The sequence below is a fragment of the Apteryx mantelli genome, chromosome 7, assembly GCF_036417845.1.
Source record: "Apteryx mantelli isolate bAptMan1 chromosome 7, bAptMan1.hap1, whole genome shotgun sequence".
NCBI classification, from domain to species: domain Eukaryota; kingdom Metazoa; phylum Chordata; class Aves; order Apterygiformes; family Apterygidae; genus Apteryx; species Apteryx mantelli.
The window spans coordinates 35,957,822-35,979,728 of NC_089984.1; the positions used below are offsets into that span (position 1 = coordinate 35,957,822).

The window sequence follows — 21,907 nt, forward strand, 5'->3', positions numbered from 1 at the left end:
TGAGAGGATGGAAGAGAATATTTTAGTATTAAATTTTAGGCCTCTGTGCTTTCAATTTAGCTCCAGGTGTTGTTATCTTTTGTAACCCCTCACTATGTAACTCTCTCCTACTGGTATTTATTTAACCCATTGGGGTATGTGTTTGTATTTTTGATTTTTTTTTTTTTTTTTTTTTTTCCCCCCCTCATCTCAGTTTATATTATCTTGATAGGTGGCACAGGATAAAAATACAAGAATCCTTTTTTGAAGGCAAGTTATAAGCACTTAAGTGTGAAGGCCTCAAAGTCTGTGGAAAAATAGCGCATGGTCTTCTAAGTCATTTGTGAATACAGCATGCTCTGCTTTTATCTTATGTCATTATTTCCCTTTTTTCTTTCTGATTTAAATCTGGAAAACCTCCTTACAACTTTTTGTCAGATTTTCACACTGGAGATCTGTTGAAATCAAAGGAAGAATTCCTTGCCTCAGATTGATTTAAGATGATATAAATGAGTGAAAAATCTTCATGAACTTCCTTCTCAAACTAAGCAGAATAATATAGAAGGCTACATATAAAGATATGTATAAGGCATTGTAAATGAGTTCAAATAGATAAATTGGCATTCACTTTTTTTCTGAATCCTCTCTTCTTTGATACAGAACTCTCTACCTGTGCCAGTGTGCAAGAGCTGACCCGAACCAAACAGGGGCCATTTACACTAGAGGAGCATGCACTTTATGAAGACAAATGGACAATTGATGAAATTGCACGATCCTTAGAGCGTTGCACGTCTCTTCTCCCAGGAGAGCCATCTCATAAAAAATTTAAGACAGAGGATTCTGGAGAAACTGCTGTGAGCTGTGAAGATAAGCGATAAGTTGGGTCAAGGAGAAAGACTGAATGATTGAGACATTTTAAGATTGGGTTAGGATTTTCTTGCCTCTTGTGTAAATTTACAGGTCTGTATTGGGAGGGTGACAAGCTGCAATGCAAGAAAAATGATTACTTTCTTTTTTATTCCTGGGCTAGAATATGCACTGAAAATATCTAGTGCTTGCTGTTTCCTGATCTGTGTATTTCCCTTGTTGCCCACTGTAAATGGGTCAGCTACTAATGTCAAGTCTTCATAAACTCTTTAAAGACCCTGTATGGCTTTTGTTACTAATTTGTCAATAAAAATTAAGATTCGCTAAATGTGCTCAAAAGAAAAAAAATCTTTTTTCTTTATAGCTGCTAATCAAACCCTGAAATACCATGGTGACAAAACTCTCTTAGTTTGAAGGATGCAAGAATGTGGAGTGACAATTTGTTTTCTTGAAATCCGTTTTGGGAAATGCTTGTTTTACTGTAGTCTTTTGCTGTGCAGATATTTTTTTTCGGTAAAATGTTATCTAGAATGCATTAAACCTAGATGCTGAGATTTTAGATAAATCTGAAATATTAGCATGAGTGAATAGTTTATAAGTATAAACAGTTCCTGCTGATAATTGTTTGATAACAAGGACTTTGAAGGGTACAGTCATCATTACAAGTATACATAATTTATTCTGGTAAGATATCCTGATTGGTGACTACTGATAATTTGAAGTATGGTTTACTGTTGTACCCTTCATAGGGCACATGAAATTTACTTTTATCATTCGTGTATTGCTTGAGCTGTCTGCTGTGGATTGAGTAGAAGGTCAATGTGCTTACGGGCTTTGAGTGATTTGGTCCTGACTAGAAGTTTGGTGGGCAACAGAGGCATCCACCGTGAAGGATCTTTACTGAAACCATTTTAATTTGGTGGGTTAGGGAGGACCTGTTCCACAGTTGTGTATTCACCTGAATTTGATTGCAGATTATTTCCCACCACTGCTTCCCTTGGGATTTTTATAATGATTAAAAGACTGAGTGGTTTGAGTTTGCTAAAAAGCACCCTAGTCGTTTCTATGGGTGTGGAAGGGACTAACAGGACTTCCATATTTGACCCCATTCAAGAAGTTAGTAGTGGGTCTGCTTTCCTCCTGCTATAGTGAGGAATATGAGGAATAATTTGAGCATGTAAGTGATACCTGAGAGAAAGCCTTGCTTTCAAAATTGTGACTGAAGCATTGGCAAAGTGGAATGGAATAGCTGCTGTTGCAGTTTTAGGGCGCTGCTGGCCCTGTGGCCTGCTGTGGCTTTGTACCACTTCTAGACCTTCACTTCGTGGTTCTGGAGTAAAGAGAGTTTCTTACTCAGAGTGACTGAAAGCTCTAAAGCCTTGGCTTTGTGGTTATATCAGGGTGTATCTTTTACAGAAGGACACGGAAATTTGATTTAATGACTCTGTGTTAATGGACTTGCTACTTTCCTTGGTAAGTTATCTTGATAGTTAATTACCTCCATTGTTTAAAAGAAGTTGTGTTTTATTCCCAACTTCAGTGTGCATGCACTGTGTTTTATGTCTTTCTCTGGAAGATTCAAGGGCCTTAGAAAAGCAGATTTGTGTGTGTGCTGGTCTTGTATGAAATGATCAAGTTCCAACATTGCTTTCAACCTTCGAGATATTTGTTTTATTTCATTTCTAAGCTTCTCATTGCAAGAAGCCTTTCCAGACTTCCTTATTTTATAGATAGCAAGTAAGAACTATAAAACTGAAGTTTATGTAAGATTAACAAAGGATTTATTTTTTTTTTGAGGGAGGATAAAGTTCATATTTTATTCTCCAGTAAGCAGTCAATTTTCTTCTCTTTTATATTATAAAGAATGTAAAAGAAATGTTGAAAATATCAGCAAGATGAAGTGTTAGAGCACTGTAGCAGCAGCATGTTTATGTAGAATATGGATGAAGTAACTTTTGTAGGCATTTTTGATTTAGGAGATAGGAGAAAAGAGATGTGTTTAGTAAGAGAATAGTGGGAGATTTTAGCTGATTTTTTTGGGGGGATGTTTTTTGATACTTTGGGAACAGAGAAGATCATTTTCTAGAGAAACCAGATAAAGCTAAAAATTTTCATTTTCCAGTATATGTATCTTGAGTGACCAAAGACTTTGACTGAAACACAGCTTCTCTGTCCAAATCTGGCATTCATCCCCCAAATTTTCCAAGAACCTTGTTGATGTTATCCCAGTGGTCTTCTAGAATAATAAGCTCTCTTTTTGTTCGTTTATTCTGTTGGATATCTTTCTGCTCTTTTAAAAATAGCCCACTAGATATTATTTCATTAGTCTAGTTGTTACACCTGCAGGGATTTGATTCTTTAAAAATTACTGGAATTGAGAAATCTTTCTATTAATAGGGTACTTTTGTGTACAGTGTGCTATAAGTGCTTAGCGCATTTTTTTTCTCTCATTCTTTATTCAGTGTTCACCATGGCTTTCTTGCTATTCCATATAAGACCCTCTGATATTGTTAATTTTAAAAGGAGAATGATATTTCTATCAGCTTTTAAGTTAGCTTGCCACTGCTCTGTTGTAATTATTGCTAACAGATCTGTGATCCTGCAAAGAGAGGATCTGTTCCCTTGTCCAATCACTGGAGAGAAAAGAAATGGAAATCAAAGAAAGCATCCTGGTGACGTCAGCAAGTTTTGGTTTAGGCTGCAAGTCCCAACGCATATGGAAAGCACCGGGAGAAGAGGAACGCAGTTGTCCATTTTCAAGAATTTGCATGTGGTGTGTAGATCATGTTACTAAAGACTGTTATCTTTCTGTCTGTGATTACAGCTTCCCATGATACATGTATTCCTGTGTAGCAAATGGAGAGACTTTCACCAGCTCTAGCTAAACTTCTTGTCTGGGATTTCTCTCCTCTTCTCCACCCATGGTTTCTGTCCCCTCCAGAAATAAAGGCAGAACTTACCTCAAATTAATGAACAGCTTCTCTCCAGATACGTTGTACTGAAGCCACTTCTCCTACAAATTGGGTAGAAAGTAAGTTTGGTTGTAGTTATAAATGGCTGTATAGCATGCAAAACTATGGCAGACAGCAGATAACAGTCCTTAGAAGGTACAGTGCAAAGCATGCATTTGAGAAGGCTATTTTGATGGTACGGCCACAAACAAATTATGCAGTAACACCTTATTAGCATCACCACTGACAAGTGTCAGCGAAGTGGTACCTTCATTCTGGCCCTAAACAGTTGAGCTATCTTTTCAAAAATTCAGGCTCCCCTGGCTGCTTCTCAGTGTCCTTCCTAGGTGTTCAGCCTCACTTTCATGCCTTTTCCTAGTTAATGCTGTGCTTTAATGGGTCTCTTTGAGCCAAATAGTCCCAATGAATAGAGATCAGGGGAAGTCACTTAAAAGTCTGAGAAAAGCTCTTTTAGGTATTTTTTTAATGAGTGTATAACTCAGTATCTTGCAGCATTCCAGGGCTGGAAGTAAGTGTTGTGTTTCCATGGGAACTAGGGAAAATATTCTAGTTGTAACTTCTGTATTCTTATTAACATCCATGTCCCTGAGATACAAGATTCCAGAATTGTGATGTATCTGTAGAAAAAATGATATTTTTCCAGAAATAAATACTGTATGATCCTGGATCTTGATTACAGACAGTCTTGATATCTCTAGATTAAGGGCAATTAAAGGTGAGAAGAAAAGTATGTATACAACATTTTTGACATTAGTTAGAGTTAGCACCAAGTGTCCAGCTGAGATAGGTTTAGGGACAAAGCATATGTTATAAGAATTTTATGCTGCTCTGGCCAGAAAATGTATCTCTGTGATTTACCATTTAAAATATGTCAGTGACAGATGTGAAGATTTGTGTCATTTTAATGAGCATTGTTCTTGGGGAAAGTCCTGATGAAAACGCTTGTCCTGCTTTTTGAGCTGAATATTGTCAGTCTTGAATTTGGTCTCATGATCTTTGGACCGTAGCAGTATGCCACCATAGTCTGGCCCTGACTGTGCCACCACCACTGGTGCTGCTTCAGTGGGACTGACAAGGGTTTCATACTTCTACTGTCTCTGCCTGGCTGGGTCTCTTTCTTCTTTATTTAAATGGTAGTTTTTCCATGCACTTCATAATTTATTTCGGCTGCCTGCACATCGAGAGACTTTTAAAATATTTTTAAAGCAAAATCGATAGTTTTTTTTATATTAATCAAGCCTGTGCCATTAGTGAAATATTCCAGGAGTACCTTCATCAATAACTGAGAATTTAGCATCTTACCTGCAGTTATGTATGTGATTTATATGTTTATTAGGAGAATATAAAGTTGAACTCTGAGTAACTCCTGAAATTTTGGGATACTTTAGGATTTTTATTTTTTTTTTTATTTTTTTTTAGCGTAATGGGTGGTGAAGTCACTATTATGAGCATGAATGGCTCTAAGACTTAAATGGCTAGGGCCATTCTGTTTGCTTGGCATAATCGAGGAATTGATTGGCAACAGTATTCATTTCATTAAAAAGGCCAGAGAGACAGAGTGAGTGTGTGTGCGTGTGTGTGTGCGTGTGTGTGTGCGTGTCTTCGATATACAGCCAGAGGGAAGTTGTATAGACAGTGAATGGATTCAGCCAGCCTGAGCAAAATTACTGTCCCCATTAAAAAGCAGTCATTGTTTCTAATTGCCATGTGTTTAAATTGGTTCTTTGTGAGACGTCCTGATTAAGTAAATCAGCAATAGTTAAGTGCATCTCGGATAAGCAGGGTGAATGGTTATCATCTGAATGATGAGACAGCCCATCTTGCTGTCTCTGAGATCAGCTACTAAAATCATGTAGGTATTAAAGAGGCAAAGCAGGAAGATGGTAATTGGGGGTGGATGGTTCCAGGGTTCAAGACCAAAAACGCTTAGTGAAAACAAGGGACTATATTGCAAGAAAGAAACAATTTTTTTTTCCATTTCTGTTTTTTGGGGAGGTGTTGAAGACACTGCCATGGTTCAGAGAAATTGTTAATGTATCTGTCCAGAGAAAAATTTTTGGATGGGTGTGAACGTCTTGGACTTTAGTCCTCCTCACCTCTAGTTCAAAGAAGAAGAGTCAAGTCAAAGCAGCATCTCTCTCTGATTTTACCACGTCAGATTGCCATGTGTGTTGTGGAATGAAAATTTAAAACAACTTTGTGCTCAAACTCTGTGGGGCTTGTGGCTTGTCCCAGAAGTTAACAATAACTGGGAACAAGTAAGACAAGATATGAGGAAATGGCATTTGTAGTGTAAACACACAAATGTCTTTACAGCCTACAAAATAGCCTTCCTCTTACCAGAATTATTCATCTTGGGTTGCAGCTCTGTGCATGGCCTTTCCATTTTCCAACAGCTCATCTTAAAACTCTCTCATTCTTTGCTTTGAATTCCTTCCCGGGTACATGCAGACCTGGAGCAAAATACTATGTAGGTTCTTGTGGAAAAAGAAAGTTGGTAGAACTGAAAGTAGAACTGAAAAGGATGAGATACATGTAGCACATCCCTTACCCTGTCCTCTTCATAAGAAAGAAAAAGCCCTGGGTGCTTTAGTGGCATTTCTCTGGGACATGGGAGTATTTTAGATATTTCAGAATTAAGCACTTGAAAGTCAGATCTGCAGCTGAGTGCATGCATTAAAAACAATATACATCTTTTTACAGATGTCACGCTATGTTTAGTGGCTTCAGAGCATGATTTTACAGCTTAAAAAAGGGGGGGAGGTAAGAGAAGGAATGGCAAGTGGTAAATGCATGTTTCGACTTACATTTTGAAATAGATGAAATGATTTTAATCAGGTAGAAGAATACACTGAGTATTATAAAGGAGAAAAGGTAAAGAAAAGATTTAATTTTTACTAGCATTTCTGTTTCTTCATACACGTAAAACAACTAGCTTAAATATATCATCTCAAAGCTTAATAAGCTTTTACATGGAAATGCATAAGAAAGGTTGGTACTGTATCCTAATGTGAAAAGCACCATTTATTTTCATTTCAGTAGTTAAAATGATAGCCTTCTATGATGCTCTTCAAAAGCCAGTAATGCTTCACTGTTTTGTTTTGCTTTTATTGAATTGCAGTAAATACTTAGTGTAACATATAGTCTTTTGTGTGTGGTGTGTTCATATTAAATCACTACTTGCAGCTGGCTTTCCTAGGGGTCAACAAAACTGTTTAAGTTCTGCAGGTACATAATATGCATTAACAGTGTAAATGGATTATTGTGTACTAACACTAAATATATTTAGAAAATAAGATTAATGTTCTGCTTTGCTGTGTTGCTTTGTATATACAGTTTCTTCTGACTTCTATATTCTAATTTGACTAAGGGCACTGGTAGACTCTGCTGATTTCTTGCAGGGGTGATTAATTTTGCTTGGCTGCTGCTGCTACTACGCACAGACATTTCTGGCTTTAGCTTTCGTTTTTACTGGTAATGATGCCTAGCATAGTGCCCTGCACCTCTGCAAGAGACTATCCCTAGTGGAGCTAGCAGAAAAAATGTGTATGTCTGCCTCATCTGTCCTGTTCAGACATATTCACGTAAATAAAGTGTTGATGGTAATTTGTTCAAATAAACTAGACTGTGTGAGGAGTAGCCCGTATGTCTCATCCTGTTGCCCAACTAACCCTCCAGCAAAACAGAGGGGCAGCAGGAGATGGTAATGTTCTAACACACTTTCCTCCAAGCCAGAGTCAGTGGAAAATGTCAGCAAGGTATAGAGGTATGCAGCTAACTTAATGCATGTGATTATTCCTCTTGACCTTGGTGAGAGGACTCCAGCGCTTTACTTAATTGTGTGTGAACTATTGCTTGCTGAACTTTGGCCTTATGTATTTCATCTTCACCCTATCCTGTAGTTTCTTAAGAGCAATATGAACTGCTGGGTTGAAAAAACTATATTTCATTATACAGGAGGGAAAAAAAAAGACAGAATCCAGGTAAAATAAATATTAATGGTGTAGCACAACGCTTATAGTTGTTCCCCGTCTAATGAATATGTAACATTTCTATTTTCTGCTTCAAAACAAATACACAAAAATTGTCAAGATAGGCTTAGTGTTGTTTTTTAAAAATTTGTTTACCTAGGAAATGCTTTTATTTTTCTAAAGAGTGCTATTAAAGGCTCTGCAGAATGTATAAGCATTTTTGACTATTTTATTGATCTGTTTCTGGAGTTAGGAATGTATAACTTTTATTGAATTGTATACCCTTTCTTTCCACCAGTTTTATTTGTCCTTCTCTGCTGTGCTGTAGATCTTGGTTATTACTGGAAGAAAGAGTATATTCATACAATCTGAGTTGGTATTCAGCCCTTCCTTTCTATCAGTGGAAGTATGGAGTACTCGCTCTTGCTCTGCTCCCATGCGTTAACAAATCCAGGTTGGTCCTTCAGAATTGTATGGAGTCTAAGACTAGATAGCATTTATAGGTCACTTACTCTAACCTCCTGGATGAATATAAAGGGCTGAGGCATAATGGTTTTTGTTAAATTCAGTGATTTCAGTCATTCCAAGAGTAAACTATTGTATCACAGAACAGGCAGTTACCATCATATGATTCGAAGAGATGAAATGTATCTAGAGGCGTCGAGCATGATCTGTGGCTGTGAAGAAAGAAAAGCCCAGCAGAATACCCTTTCCCAGTTATATTCCCAATATTTTATCTGGGGATCCAGATAAAATGTCAGTACATCAAGTCTTCGCTCTCTGATGTTCTGCCTCCAAATACGGGCAATCTGTAATGTTTGAGAGACAAGCAAATCCCTCAGCGCACAATTGACCAAAAGTGCAAAACCCAGCTCAGCTGGCCATCTGCAGGTCAAAAAGCCCTGAAGCATGTGTTACTGCAGGACTGCAACTGGTAGGAATGTGTCGGGAACAGCCTGGGTGACTGTTTTCACAGGGAGGAGGGGAATAACAAGAACTTTATGAATTTCAAGGCCGAAAGAGACTGCCACTATCATGTGCACCCTGATCCTGACCGCAGCAAACCAGACAGTTTTTCCAAGGAACGTGTAGAAGAGTGCGCAGCCCTTGGGTCACAGGAGCGAAATTCCCACCATTCTTCTGTGTCAAAGTGATTAAATAATCTGGCCGCTTCCCCCTCGCTAAAGGAGTTTGACTCAGTTTTACTCTGGCACTGCATGGCCTGTTTTTCAGGCCCTTCAATCAGTTTCTCCTTTGATCCCAAACATATTTCTGCATCTTCCTTGACATGAGAAAATCGTGATATACAAGCTGCCTTGCAGATTTTGAGTGCTGAGGCAAGATCTGTTCCCTATTTTTGCCAAGTATTTCCATTTTACACATCCAAGGCTAGTTTTCTAGCCAGGGGTTATCTAGCTGATTTGTGATACAAGTATTCTTTGGTTTTCGATGTTGGAATTCATCATAAACTCTTTAAAGTTTCCCCAGTTTTCTGTGACTGGTTTACACACTACCTGTGGTTTGGAGATCTCTTCTGACACTCCTTTTCAGTTTTCTAAGGGTTTTTTTGGTTTGGGGGAGGGGGGGGAAGGGAATGTGTGGCAGCATCTGTTTTGTTACGAGCACAAACTTTCAGTTTTGTTCACTCCGCTGCGTACGATGAGCCTGGCTGCGGGAGAGGGCATTCCCCAGCCACATCTCTCCTGGAGTGCCTTTCCAATCTCCCTGTGCGAGGAAGGCACGTTTCCCTAGTCAGCTCCGCAACATCTGTATGCGTGTTTATATTTCTCTGGAGCTGGACAGCCTTCCCCCAGCCCTCTTGCTCCTCGGTACCTAAGAATCATTTATCTCTCACTGCAGCAATCCGATAGTTTCATAACTGGCCCAAGGCTATGAAACAAAGTTGTCATTGAGGGATGTTGCTGACTGGAGTCCTGAAGAGAAAAATTGGCCAGGAGCAACTAACTGTTGAGTGAAAGAAACAACTGGGAATTCTTGGTAAATCAAGAAAAATGGCTGGTGTCTGAAAACACTGTCTGGTATGGTGCAAAGTTGTGAAAAAGCATTCTTTGGCTTTCTGAGGAGTTTTTATAGCACTTAGCTTTGTTCTTTCTTAACAATGTTACAGATTTCAGAAAAGTGGTTTACTGGTGTCAAGCCCGGTTGCAGGTTTGGGGAAGCTCATATGATACAGCACTCTTCTGGCAACCTTTAAGTATTTATAAATCCTTGAATTAATGCAATAGGTAACCAGCAAAGTTTTAATTAAAACTTATGTATTGTTTACACCTTTTCCCAGTTCACTCACCAAGGACGTCAGCTCCAAAATGAGTGAGTACCCTCTGGACTCTGCTCATTTTTTTATGAAGTGCAGAGTAATTGCTCAGGATGGCATGGGCATTTTAGGGGAGAAAGTGGCCGAGTGGGGAAAAAAAATCTTCAGACTTCATGTTAGCATGTTTAATTCTTCAGTGAGGAAAATGGATTTTCAGTGTTCATTTTGAGGTAAGGTCAACCGAGCAGCTCTTTAATTATGTACAAGTCAAGCAGCATTTTTCTCCTCCATTCTGGAGACTTATTGGGCACAGAGAAACCTGTTGTCAAGGGAAGAAAATACTTGGTTTTGTATTCTGCAAAACTGACGCAATTTCTGATGTGTCCAGAATAGAAGAAATTTTAGGTTACGCTTCCCTTTACCTGAGTTTACCAACATAAGGGAATAAAGAGCTTTCTGATGTATCAGCTTGTTTCATTTCCCAGAACTTTTTCTTGTTATTGCTTTATGGTAATTCAATGAAACTTGAGCTCTCCCTCTCTCTCCTTGCAACCTCCCGGCCAATATTCTTACAAGGCAGAAGTTTCTGTTGTTTTCAAAGAGAATTTGACACAGGTCTAGTATATAACCAGTCTCCCATAAATTGTTGGAGTTATACCAGAGTCTCACATCTTTGTATATGTTAAAATTTAAAGATGAAATCCAAGTGTTGTCCAGTGCCAGCGAATACTAGTGAAAGTATATAATTTAACCCCATAACTTCTTTGAAGTGTTTTAGGTTATAGTATTGTAGGTAGTGACTAAAGACTGGCAGGTACATGGTTTGGTGGAACACCTGTATTAGTCTGATTAATTCGTGTTCAAATCTAAGTTTTAAATACATTATTAAAATATTATTATAGTATTTCTGTAGAATTGATCCTATCAGCCTACAGCTGACTGAGAAACAAGAGTTACTGAATCTAAAATGTGCATCACACTGTATGACTGCAGAAAAAGACTCTGTTCTTGCCTCCAGAAATGTTCATCATAATCATCTGACCTGATGATCTGGATGGTATATAAGGAGGGCTTAAAACAAGGACAGCAGTTTTTATTTTGATCAATATTAAAAGCCTCAAAAAGTGAATATCAAGGAAGAGTTTGAAAGAGGAAAAAATATTTATATTAGGACTGAAACCTTTGTTTTGGGAAATAAGCTGATCAGTAACCTAGCAGGGGGCTTCTCCAAAGCATATGTTAATGTATATTTGGAGAAGATGATTCTTAGATATGCTGTTGAAGTTGCTGGTTGTCTAGTTAGATGAACTATTGGTCTGTGGGCCAGCTAGGGAGTTGCTCCTAACTAGGGTCTTGTTGAGTCATAAACACCTAACTTGAATTTGGTGTTTCTGTCATGCTGAGTTAGTCTGCTTACTGGTCTGTCGAGGTTACAGCCTGACATATCAAAACTTGAAGGTTGCCACACAGCTAGTTCAATGCAAGTAATCAAAATTTACTCTGTAAGAAAGATGCATCTTATCAAAGAGCACAAGATGTGCCAGGCATCAGGGTACACAGAAAAAAAGTGTGAGAAGGGAAAATTTAATTTCTGTTTTAAAAATCTATTTAACTGTAATTTATCTGACTTTGGTCAAACTTGCACCAGTCTGTGCAGTCTATTTTCGGTAGAAGGGCAAATGAAAAGAGAAGCTGAAAATTCAAAGAAGTTCTTCAGGCCAATGCTGTGATGCTCAATTGTATGAAGAACTGCAGTGCGCTCGGTGTCATAAGCATCCATCATATAAAGGCTCTTTTGAGTATTATTTAATAATACTCTGCTCATTTTTCACATTTTTCTGCTCAGGGACATATCACAGAGGGTGATTGCTGGAAATGAAGATGATATTATTATTGTACTTTTATTTTTAAGAGCAAACTGTAGAATCAGGACTGCTGACCCCTGGTCACAATGGTATCAAGCAGTTATTGAGGTATTTATTTCACTAAAAATAGGGTTTGCCATGTGAATGTGAAACAACATTAATGTGAAACATTGGTGTTCCCTCTCAAGCACTGTACATACTGCAGTAGAAGATAATTTTTGCCTCTCCAAATGTCTCCCAGTTTAAATAATAAGCTAGGCATATAGTGAGGAGAAGAAATAAACTCCAGGGTGAAGTTTATGGATGTGAACTCTAACAGTAACTAAGGTCAACTAGTTACTTAGCTGAGCTGAGTTTAGCAGCAAGTCACTGAGATCGTGGTCCTTGTCACCAAGCTGAATTGTCACTGGCAGTATAATTCAGGTTTCACATACACATGGTTATTGGAAATATAAACTGGTATCTTAGGACAAGATTTTTTCTGTACAGGGCTAATTCAAAAAAATTTCTGGGTTTATAGTTTGATAGTATATGCTTTAAAAAGGAAGCCTCCAGCCTACATATGATAAAGCCAAACTTGATCAGAACAGCACCCTTTTCAAAGCATGTATACTGCTGTGCTCCCTTCACCCATTAAGTAATTATAAAATATTTGGATGTCTGTTCTTGTAGTTGAATCAGTTTTGACCAATTTTGCTCAAAATTATCTGTGTATAGTCCAAATATCTCCATTGACTTCAGTGACATTATTCTGGATTTATACTGGTGTGATTTAGAGCAGAAATCTGCTCCTGAGTATTTGGAGCCCCAAAGGCATTCACTAAACCCATTTGAAAAAATAATGATGTCGAAGTTGAATTTCATTTGTCATTGTCTCCCCTCTGCTTGCACCTATTTATAAAGGAAGAATGCAAGAAAGCTGTCCCATTAGTTGTTAGTTCAAAACTAGTTCAAAAAGAAAGCTCAGTGGCTCGCCGAATATCTTTCTAGCAGCAGTCTAATCTCTGCAGGTTACTGTTCAGAGCTATTTTAAATCAGCCTATGCTTAGTCTTCACTGATTGTAAGTACCTGTTATCTGCAGTCCCATTTAACTTAAAACATTAAAGCATAGCTGAGGATATTATTTCAAAACACAGTGTTTTCTGAAGCTCCGTTTCTGAGAAGGATTTTGCTCCTTAACAAAGTCTTCCAATACAGTTAGCACTGACCTCTGTCCTGTTTTCAGTAAGGGTAAGGCTTAAATGAAAAGGCCCTGGTGTTCTTAAAATGTTTCAGTTAAATATCTTTTAATGTTTCTGTGGTCAAAATTGCAGGAGAAATTTAAAAGTCTGTCTTTTATTTAAAGAATACCACTTGCTAAGGAACAAATTATTCCATAGCAGTTCCTTTTTCTCTGACTGCTAGGAGTTCAGACATAAAGGTCATTCTTTTATAATGTGACATATTTATGTTGCACCTCTTACTGGGGGAAATAAAAGTAATTTGCAAATGTTAATTAAGGATTGCACCCCAGTGAAGTGGTAAGACATCAACAGATTTTCTCTGGGAAAAAATGATTTACAAGGTGGCCGGCAGATGAGAAGTGTCCTAGAGAAGGGTGCTAGCGATAAGGCACCTCACTGAGGAGGGTGGTTCTAGTACTGTCGTGTCTGACCTAATCAATGTCACCTTCCCATTCTGTTTCTTCGCCTTCCCTTTAACTGCCTGTCTGTTTAGTTTGAAGTGATTTGTGGCAAAAATATCTTCCTAATGTGCACAGTAAAGCCTCCATTTCATGTTGGGTTTCTAAGTATACCATAACTAGATGGATTTTTGCTTGCAAATTCCCTTTGCCTGGTGTAGCTGCCAGGGGATCTTGAATAAAGAGCAACTTTGGGGGCAGCAAACCTCAGGCTGAGTTTTATGTCGTGTTTGCTGTACGAGTTAGAAGGAAGGCCAGACTGCAGTGCGTGATGACGCTGTGCTTTAGCTGTCTCTGTGTTGTGGCGAGGGCATGGCAGCGATTCTTCATACTCAGCTTTTGTGTGTTGTGAAAGATCAGCCTACTTTTTTGTTTTTGAAGGTGAGCTGTATGTCAGGCAGAAATGAAAGTACCTTTAGGTCTATCTACGTGCTGCTGGAACAGCTGGAGTGAGGTGCATGACTCAAATCTGGAACTGCAGAAGCCGTGGAAGAGTCTTCAACAGACTTCAAACAGCCTCAGCGCCTGCAATTTGAAATCTTGTTTGGATTCTTGCACTGTGCTGAATGCTTATCATGTCTAGTAAGCACTGAGAAGTGGCCCATTTATGCTCTATACTGTTCCGTTTTATCAGTAGTCTAAGAAAAAACTTGTAAACAGCATGTGATTAGCAGGCAGTGAATTTTGCTGAGCAGGCAGGAAGAATAGTGAGCGATTCTGTCATTTAAAAGTCAGGTCTCTTGTACCTGCACCTAACACCTCTGCAATTACGCCAGCGTAGCATGGGCTATTGTGCATCTTTCTCCTGTGCTCTGTGAAGTTATGTTTGAAGAATGGCACTAGTGCATCTTTTCAGAGGAATAGTAAGTGAATCACTAACGTCTATAATGCGATCCCGATTAAACTGCAAACTTAAATGAAACTTGGTATTGAGTCTGCAAAAGGAGCAGGCTGCTCTTCATGCTGTCTGTGGCCTTGTCAACACTCATGATTTCCGCTGCTGGTGTAGTGCGAGTCTTGAATTTTGACAGCCCTAGGAGCCAGAGGTGTAACTGGGAGCTGAATGGTGCTTTCCTTACTCCATCCAGGGAATACAGCCAAGAGAAAGCGCCATCATGCACAGGCCAAAGGAGAAGCTCAAAGTTGCAAGTTTCCGGGGTGTCAAGTATCTGGGATGGGAAGACACAGTGATCAGTTCCCAGCCCTGAAGAGGAAACAGGGAACAGCTCTATGACCTAGCCCTTGCTCATATACAGCTCCTCTGACCCCCATCACACTGCCTGCTTGTGCAGATCTCTGCAGTCAGCAGGGATAGCACAAAATGTGGAAGATGACACTTATGAGCTGCAGGAGCTGTGATGCCCTGAAGCATCAGGCTAAGTAAGAAAAAGTGTAAGAGCTCTGAAAATGCACAGGTGTGAAAGGCCACATTTCAGAACTGTTCAATCAGCAGCTACTGCTTTTGCCCAGCAGAACAAGGGCCAGAAACTTCATGGCAGGAAACCTGTTCTTTGGTCCCTGACATCCTCATGGACTGATTTCTGCTGGGGTCTAACATGGACTCCCTGAAGACCTTCTCCTCCTGCCTTTTCCCTATCGCAGTCAGAGATTTAAGGCCTGTGACAATTGTATGCATTATACTGGGGGACAATGCCAAAAATGCCTCCTAGGTTTGCTGCCAGGTTGCAGGAATGTTTTTTTTTTTCTGTTAGAAAGATTAAAATTATACTCTACAAATGACATCTGCAAGTAGAGTTCAAAGGTCAGTCTAGCTTAGATCTTTTAGGTCTATTCCTAACATGCAGCTCCCTTAGCCTGATGTTAGATGTGTGAGGGGGGTGTTGCATGGTTACACTCGGTTTTAGGCCAACACAGTAGAAAAGAGAGAGAAGTCTAACAGTGTATAAATTGCTGAACATAAAACTTCTTTGCATTTTTCTTATGTGCATGAATGTGATCCTGTTCTTGCAGCAATGGGAGTTGTATCAAGTGAAGATGATGTGACTAGATTTGGTAAAGAGAAAAGTTGTTTCTTTTTCATTTTATGTCATATTGGAACACAGCTAGACTGAGTTTCTTGTCTCGTATATGCTCATAAAGTAGTGATGCTGACCTGTCGATTGTACCTGACAGGATCATTACAATAAATCTTTTCTATCAGTAAATACTGTATACTGGCCTAGTTTTCTCACAGCAGCTATGCAGCATGGTACCAGCAGTGTAATTCAAATCTAAATTTATGAATGTCTGTTAAAGTGCGAGTTGCACTCTTATGCACTGCTTGTTCTCAAACATGTTAAATCAGTTATAAAAAAAAAAAAAAAGAGGAGTGGATGGAGAGAAGGCACAGTAATGTAATAGTAGTAGCGGAAAGCACATTTTTCCTTTTAGTCATCTAAGAAAAAATGTGTTAAAAGATTCTGAAAGAGTGCTGAAAGCTTGACATTATAGTACTTGGCTCCAAAATTTTAGAGGAGGAATGCTTGTCCGTGAAGACATTGCCTGCATCTCAGAAGAGCCAGTGAGCTCAGCTACACCAGCAAAAACAATTAATTTTGTATTCCTTGTATACTGAAACCATCAATAACCTTGAGTATAAAGACCATGAAGGACTTGGACCCTGGACTTCAAGTGATCGAGGTGGAAAAGCTTTCTGAATGCTTTTGAAAATCCCAAGCATCAACCTTGCAATCCTTTTAGCAACTGTTCCCATGCACTAGTTAACCTGTTTTGGGAATAACTACCTTTGGCCCTTTCTAAGGTGAATCTTGCAACAGGGGTTCCCCTTGGAGCACATTTCCTCATGATCTCTGTTGTAGCAGTACTATTTCCCTAACTCAGCACTCACTCCTTAAAGTACTTTCTGTTACAATAGTTTATAGCTCTCTGGTTCTCTCCTTCTCCTTGCACTGCTATTTCTATATGCAATCTTTTTTTTTTTTTTTGTCTTCACTTGGCACTATGTTCTGTCTTGAGTTTTTCATTGCTCTAATAAGTAAGGACCTTAACAGCTGCATTTTTCCTTTCCTATATCTATTTTTGTATTGCCTATTTTTCTTTTCACCTTAATGAGCACTAGACTCTATATGTTTTCCAGCACAATGCTAGGTAATTGATGGGGATTCTCCAGCCTTTTCCTAAACTATACTGCTCTTAGCTATATTATTGTTATTATTTATTACTTATTGTTTGTCTGATGGCAGGCTCCAAAATGAAAAACAGGGTTCCAGTTGTGATAGGCATTACATGGGTAATAGAGAAAGACCCTGTTTCAAAGAACCTGGAACTTGACCGATGAAGGATGGGAGGAGAGATGGGGCACAAAAGGGTACAGTAATGCTGGTTGGTGGTGTCTAGGAAATTTCATGACACCTGGTCTAATACCTTTTGTCATTGTATGTTGATTTACGTAGCACCGAGCAATCAGGAAAGTAGTACATCCCTGAGGAGTTAAAGCAAAAATAGTATATGTTGGAGAGGAAAATATATTCTTAGAGTTGTCTTCCAATATGTACCCATGTAGGTGCCTGGGAAAATGAGAAAATGAAGATAAGGCAATATTTACTTACCCTTCAAAGGGATTTTTTTCCTGTTTCTTTATTATTGTCTCTCAGTAGCCATTCTTTGCTTTCTGTGTCAACATTACTTATGATTACTATACCACTAAAAGACCATCATAGAACAGGATCCCAAAGAGCTAGATACTGGATAAACACAGACCAAAAAACAGTCCCTGCTCCAGAGAGCTCTTGGTGTAGTGCCACCACTAGGCAATAGTCAGGGGCACAAGGACAGCATGAGCCAGGGCAGGGTAGCAGGAAGTGGAAGTGATCTCAGGGCTCCAGTAGTCAAATTATTGTCACATTTTCTTTAGAAGTTCTAGTAAAGGCAGTTTTTTTGGAGAGTGTTGGAGGATACTGAGATATCTGTTATATGAATATAAATACATACATATGGATAGGGAGCTCCTTCCAAGCAGGAAGGAAGAATAAATGCTAAAAAGGTGATTTGGGTTCAAAAAAAACACAGAGCAAACTTGTGAAAGAAAGGTCTATCCAACATTATCAAATATAGCACCACCCCTGGCTCAGGAAGCTTCTGTACCACAATGTGCTGGAGGCTGGCAGCACGTCTAGGAAAGTACAGCTATTCATTTGCCCAGACTTTCCCAGGCATCTGCTTTTGCTCACAGCCAGAAGCATGACAGTGGGCTAGAAGGACCTTCTGTCTGACCTGGTGCTGCTGCTGTTCTCCTCAGAAGTGGAGAAGTTCTTGTTCGAAAGCTTAGCGAGGGGGTAATGGAGCCTGACATCCTGAGCTATGTGATGGAAGGGTTTGATTTTCAAATACTATGTGAAAGGTGGTTATTAGAGAGGGAATAAGTTCTGAAAGGCTTCCAGCCAAAGACAGGAGGCTTGTATGATGTGACAGCTGAGAACATGGCAGCGATGGATGCAAAAAAAGTCACGGGCAAATGGTCCTTGCAGCAGCCTTCAGGGTAGACAGGAGTAGGAGTCACAGGAGTGACTCACAGGAATAAGGTCACAGGAAGGGATTTCAGGGTTTACGTGGGCATGAGAGGACTTTTTCTTACGGATATTACTTTCAAAGTAATTTGCATGATGTAGACATGGCTTGGCTATCAATAAGAAGAGATTCAAAGAAGGCAGCCAAATTAAAACCATAAATGCCTGCCAAGAAAGTGGTGATAGGCACTGTGATGAAGAGAGGAACTAGTGGGAAGGGCTTGTGAGGAGGAAACGCTGAACTCTGTTTTAGTTTGAGGAGATTGCTAAATATCTGTGATACATCATCAGACTGAGATTTTGCTTGAAAAAAGGAGATAGGTCTAAACTAGAGAGGCAAATCTGAAATGGTTGAAGAATTTGTGCTTTTTGCAGATGAAATTGCCCAGAGATGAAGCACTGAGGGAAGCAGGGGACCAATAATAGCATCTCACAGTAACCCTCTTTTTGCTTTCTTTCCCTTCCAGACCTGGAGGAGGAGATGAGCATCCTCCAGAAAAATATGCTGAAGCAGCAGTGAAAGGTTTAAAACAGAGAACTAGGAATAGCATTGTCCTCCTTGTTTCTTGTTTTCTTAATTTCTTTAATTTCATTTGCTTATAGTTCTTCCTTGCTAGGTCACTCCTTCTTCCCGGGGTCCCTACTGCTTTGTGAATGTTCTGGTTTCTAGCTCTGCCTTTACCTCTTTCCTTTCCTTGTGTCTCTTACCCTCTTTTTCTCCAGCTTCCACCTCTCTCCAGTCTCAGTTTTCCTTCTTTGAATCTCTTTTCCTAGAGTTTTACCTTCATCCTACTTTCCCCTCTTTGCACTGCAGACGGGGCAAGGTGGTGGAGCTTTCTTCAAGAGACTCTGTGGGTATTTTCCTTCAAAATTCAACTCCCTGTCCTGTGTCTTTCAGAGCCATTTGTAAGGTGCCTTAGCTCAGCTGATTCAAGGCAGTTTATGCCATTTAAGGGTGTTACAGAGAGCTGAAGTTTTAAATTTTGACTTAGAGATGTCAGCAGCAGTTACCAGGGAAACTTGGCTTCTAAAATTACACTAGCGATGTCTTCTCTCAAACGCCATATCAGATCTTCAGGAAATGCACATCTGAATAGACATAGATTGAGGAAACATCACAGTGGATGTTCACAGATGCTTTACCTATGAGTAAAATAAAGATCCCCCAAACTTAAGGATGGTACAGGGTCTCTAGGTCTGGAACCCTAAATCAGGAAAGTAGTGTGAATGAATTAAAAAGCATTGGTTTTGTAAAATGTCAGTCAGACAATAGCTATAATATCATTATACTTGTTAACCTCCAAAGCTGGTTTTATGGTTTTGTTTTTAAATGCTAAGAACAGAACGGTTGCTCCCAGCAGGTAATTCACAAAAATGGTGACTCATGACTAGAAGCTAACACGTGAAGATACTCTGCACTCCCCCACCTCTCCAAACAAGGTAAGAGTATAGACATGTAGTAATGCATATTTGAATGCATGCTAATCAGAAAGCAAATTTCAGAAGCCTGTAAAATGGAGAGTTCAGGTTGCACTGTAACAGACACCTAAACTAAATGCTCTGATACCATCTCTGGCTTAAAAAGTCTGAGCCACAAGCTACTGGAGGCTGGGATAGTACTTCGATCAGTGCATATTTTTCCTGTCCTTGTTCTCTTTTTCGGCAGTCGCTATAGATCGTTATCAGGGGACGGTCAAAGGCCATTTCCTGGGCTAGATGGTCTTTGGTCTGATCTGATACAGCCAGGCTTATATCTTGACAAACTTGTGCCCTTCCTCAAAGTGCCAGTCTGCCGTTCCTTGGAAGGCCTGTCCTTCTGTCCTGCGGCTATATAGCTGCTGGCCGAGTGGAAATTTGTCCATGACTGGAGTTCCTAAGCACTGCTGAGCTACAAATGATAATTCCCACATAATAGGTATCAAAGTTATGTATATTTTACTATTGGTTTCAATCATACAAGTCTCTATTTTAAAATATGAGCTTTATACTAAGGAGAAAGGTGTATATTTCACCTTATTAACTAAAACTAATGTTTGTACAGATGAGACAACTTTACTTTCAATCTCTTTATCCAGTAACATTTGTGAAGAGTACTGCTGGATTTTAATATGTGTTAAAAATGCATGTCTTCTTGCATGGTGCTGTGCTGACTGCAGTGGGCTGATATATTAATAGGCTAACTTTTACTGTTACCATGCAAGTGCTCTAAGAGCATAATCTAGACATGAGGAATGTATATAGAAATATGCTCCGTATATATCTGGTGACAGATAATTGGCCAACTTAAGAACTTTGGAATATACTGCTGTGAGAAGCTGATTGCTGTGCTGAATTTGAGCCATAGAAAGTGTAGGTAATTAATCACTGTATGATTAATCAAAAGCTCATTGTGTGCTGGATGCTATGCATGAAAAAAAAGGGCTTAAGTAGCAAACTCCTATGGGGTTATGAGGAAGGTATTTTAGCTGCTGCAGCATGAAAAACAACACTGAGAAGAACAGATGAACTGTTGGTCTGACTTGGAATACTGCCGAGGGAGTAGCTGGTGGTTTGCTTAGAGAGTGCTCTGATATAGGACAGTGACTTTTCTTTTAAATCTTAGCAATCTTCAAAGATAATATCCAGTGAAAATTATTAATAAAAAAATATCTCTATTTTAATTTCACCTCCACAATGTTTTGTTTCCTTTCTTTTTAATACGACAGGATCTGCTGGCAGACAGTGCTCGGATAAGTCTGGTCTGGTGAAGTTGGCAGGAGGAAGGCTCCAAAGGTGAGCGCTGAGGTACAGCAAAAGTAGCTTGCAGCTGCAGGCATACCTTCAGGAGTATGTAGTGACCTTCTGATGTCATTTCTTTGTACTTCCTATTGTTTCACTACATTTTTTTCTTAATGTGAGAAGCTATTGTCCTGAAAACGTCAGTGTTTTGAGCCATGTATGCGCTGAAAGGGTGAGTGTATTCTTCTGTAGCAGACAGCTACTAATGGTACAACAGCTACCTTCCTGAAGAGCAGAACTGACACACAGATCAGCAATTCTGAAAAACCATGAGAATATTGAAGGAGATGTATAACAGCTACTGGCTCATTGAACCAACCAAAGACTGAGATGCTGACAGCTAATAGGGAATGGGCAGGGCATCAAGCCATTTGTGGGCTCTCCAGCTGCATACAGTGGTTTGCAGGATGCGAACAGGGAGGAGTGCCCAGCACTGCGTGACCTGACTCCACACTTTCTTGACCTACCGTTGCTTCAAAATGTCTCTTGCTTAGGTTTGGGGCAAGGACAAAATAAAATTGTCCATTCTGCTGAGAAGGAAAACTGCACTTCAGACACGGAAGTTGAAGAATAATTATTGCTAAACTCCCAATAAGCCCTGCAGGAGATGTAGGGATGCTCATTATTAAGTGCACTTTTCTCACTCATTAACTATATTATAGGCGTAGTTATTTGCAGTACTATGATGTATACAATAAACAGACAAAGCTAATTTATAAAAGCTTGGAGATATTAACTTAAATCTTACTTATGTTCTTTAGTCTTCACAAAGGTGTGAAGAAAAGACTGAAAAATTGTGGGTGAGTATATTGTAAGATCTTCCTGTTTCATTGGGGTCTCATTTAATGATCACTAGTAACTGAGTTTATGTACATTAAATATTTATTTTTCTTCTGTAGAGCAGAATGGAGAAATATGCTCACATTCCTGCCAGATAACTAATTAGGTAACTGTGGATGTTTAGGGTATTTTTGAAGGTGCAGATTTATTTG

At 39.3% G+C, this 21,907-nt stretch overlaps 1 protein-coding gene across 4 annotated transcripts in view; it reads left to right on the forward strand.

Annotated features, from left to right (window-relative positions):
• The window catches only part of TRUB1 (TruB pseudouridine synthase family member 1), a 30,579-nt gene extending 29,405 nt beyond the window's left edge, over positions 1-1,174 (forward strand). For all 4 annotated transcript variants that reach the window (XM_067300286.1, XM_067300288.1, XM_067300287.1 and 1 more), the window contains one exon: positions 640-1,174. In XM_067300286.1, coding sequence (XP_067156387.1) covers positions 640-857 — 218 coding nt within the window. In that variant the 3' untranslated portion in view covers positions 858-1,174. The remainder of the gene's footprint in view (positions 1-639) is intronic.
• The last annotated feature ends 20,733 nt before the right edge of the window (positions 1,175-21,907 follow it).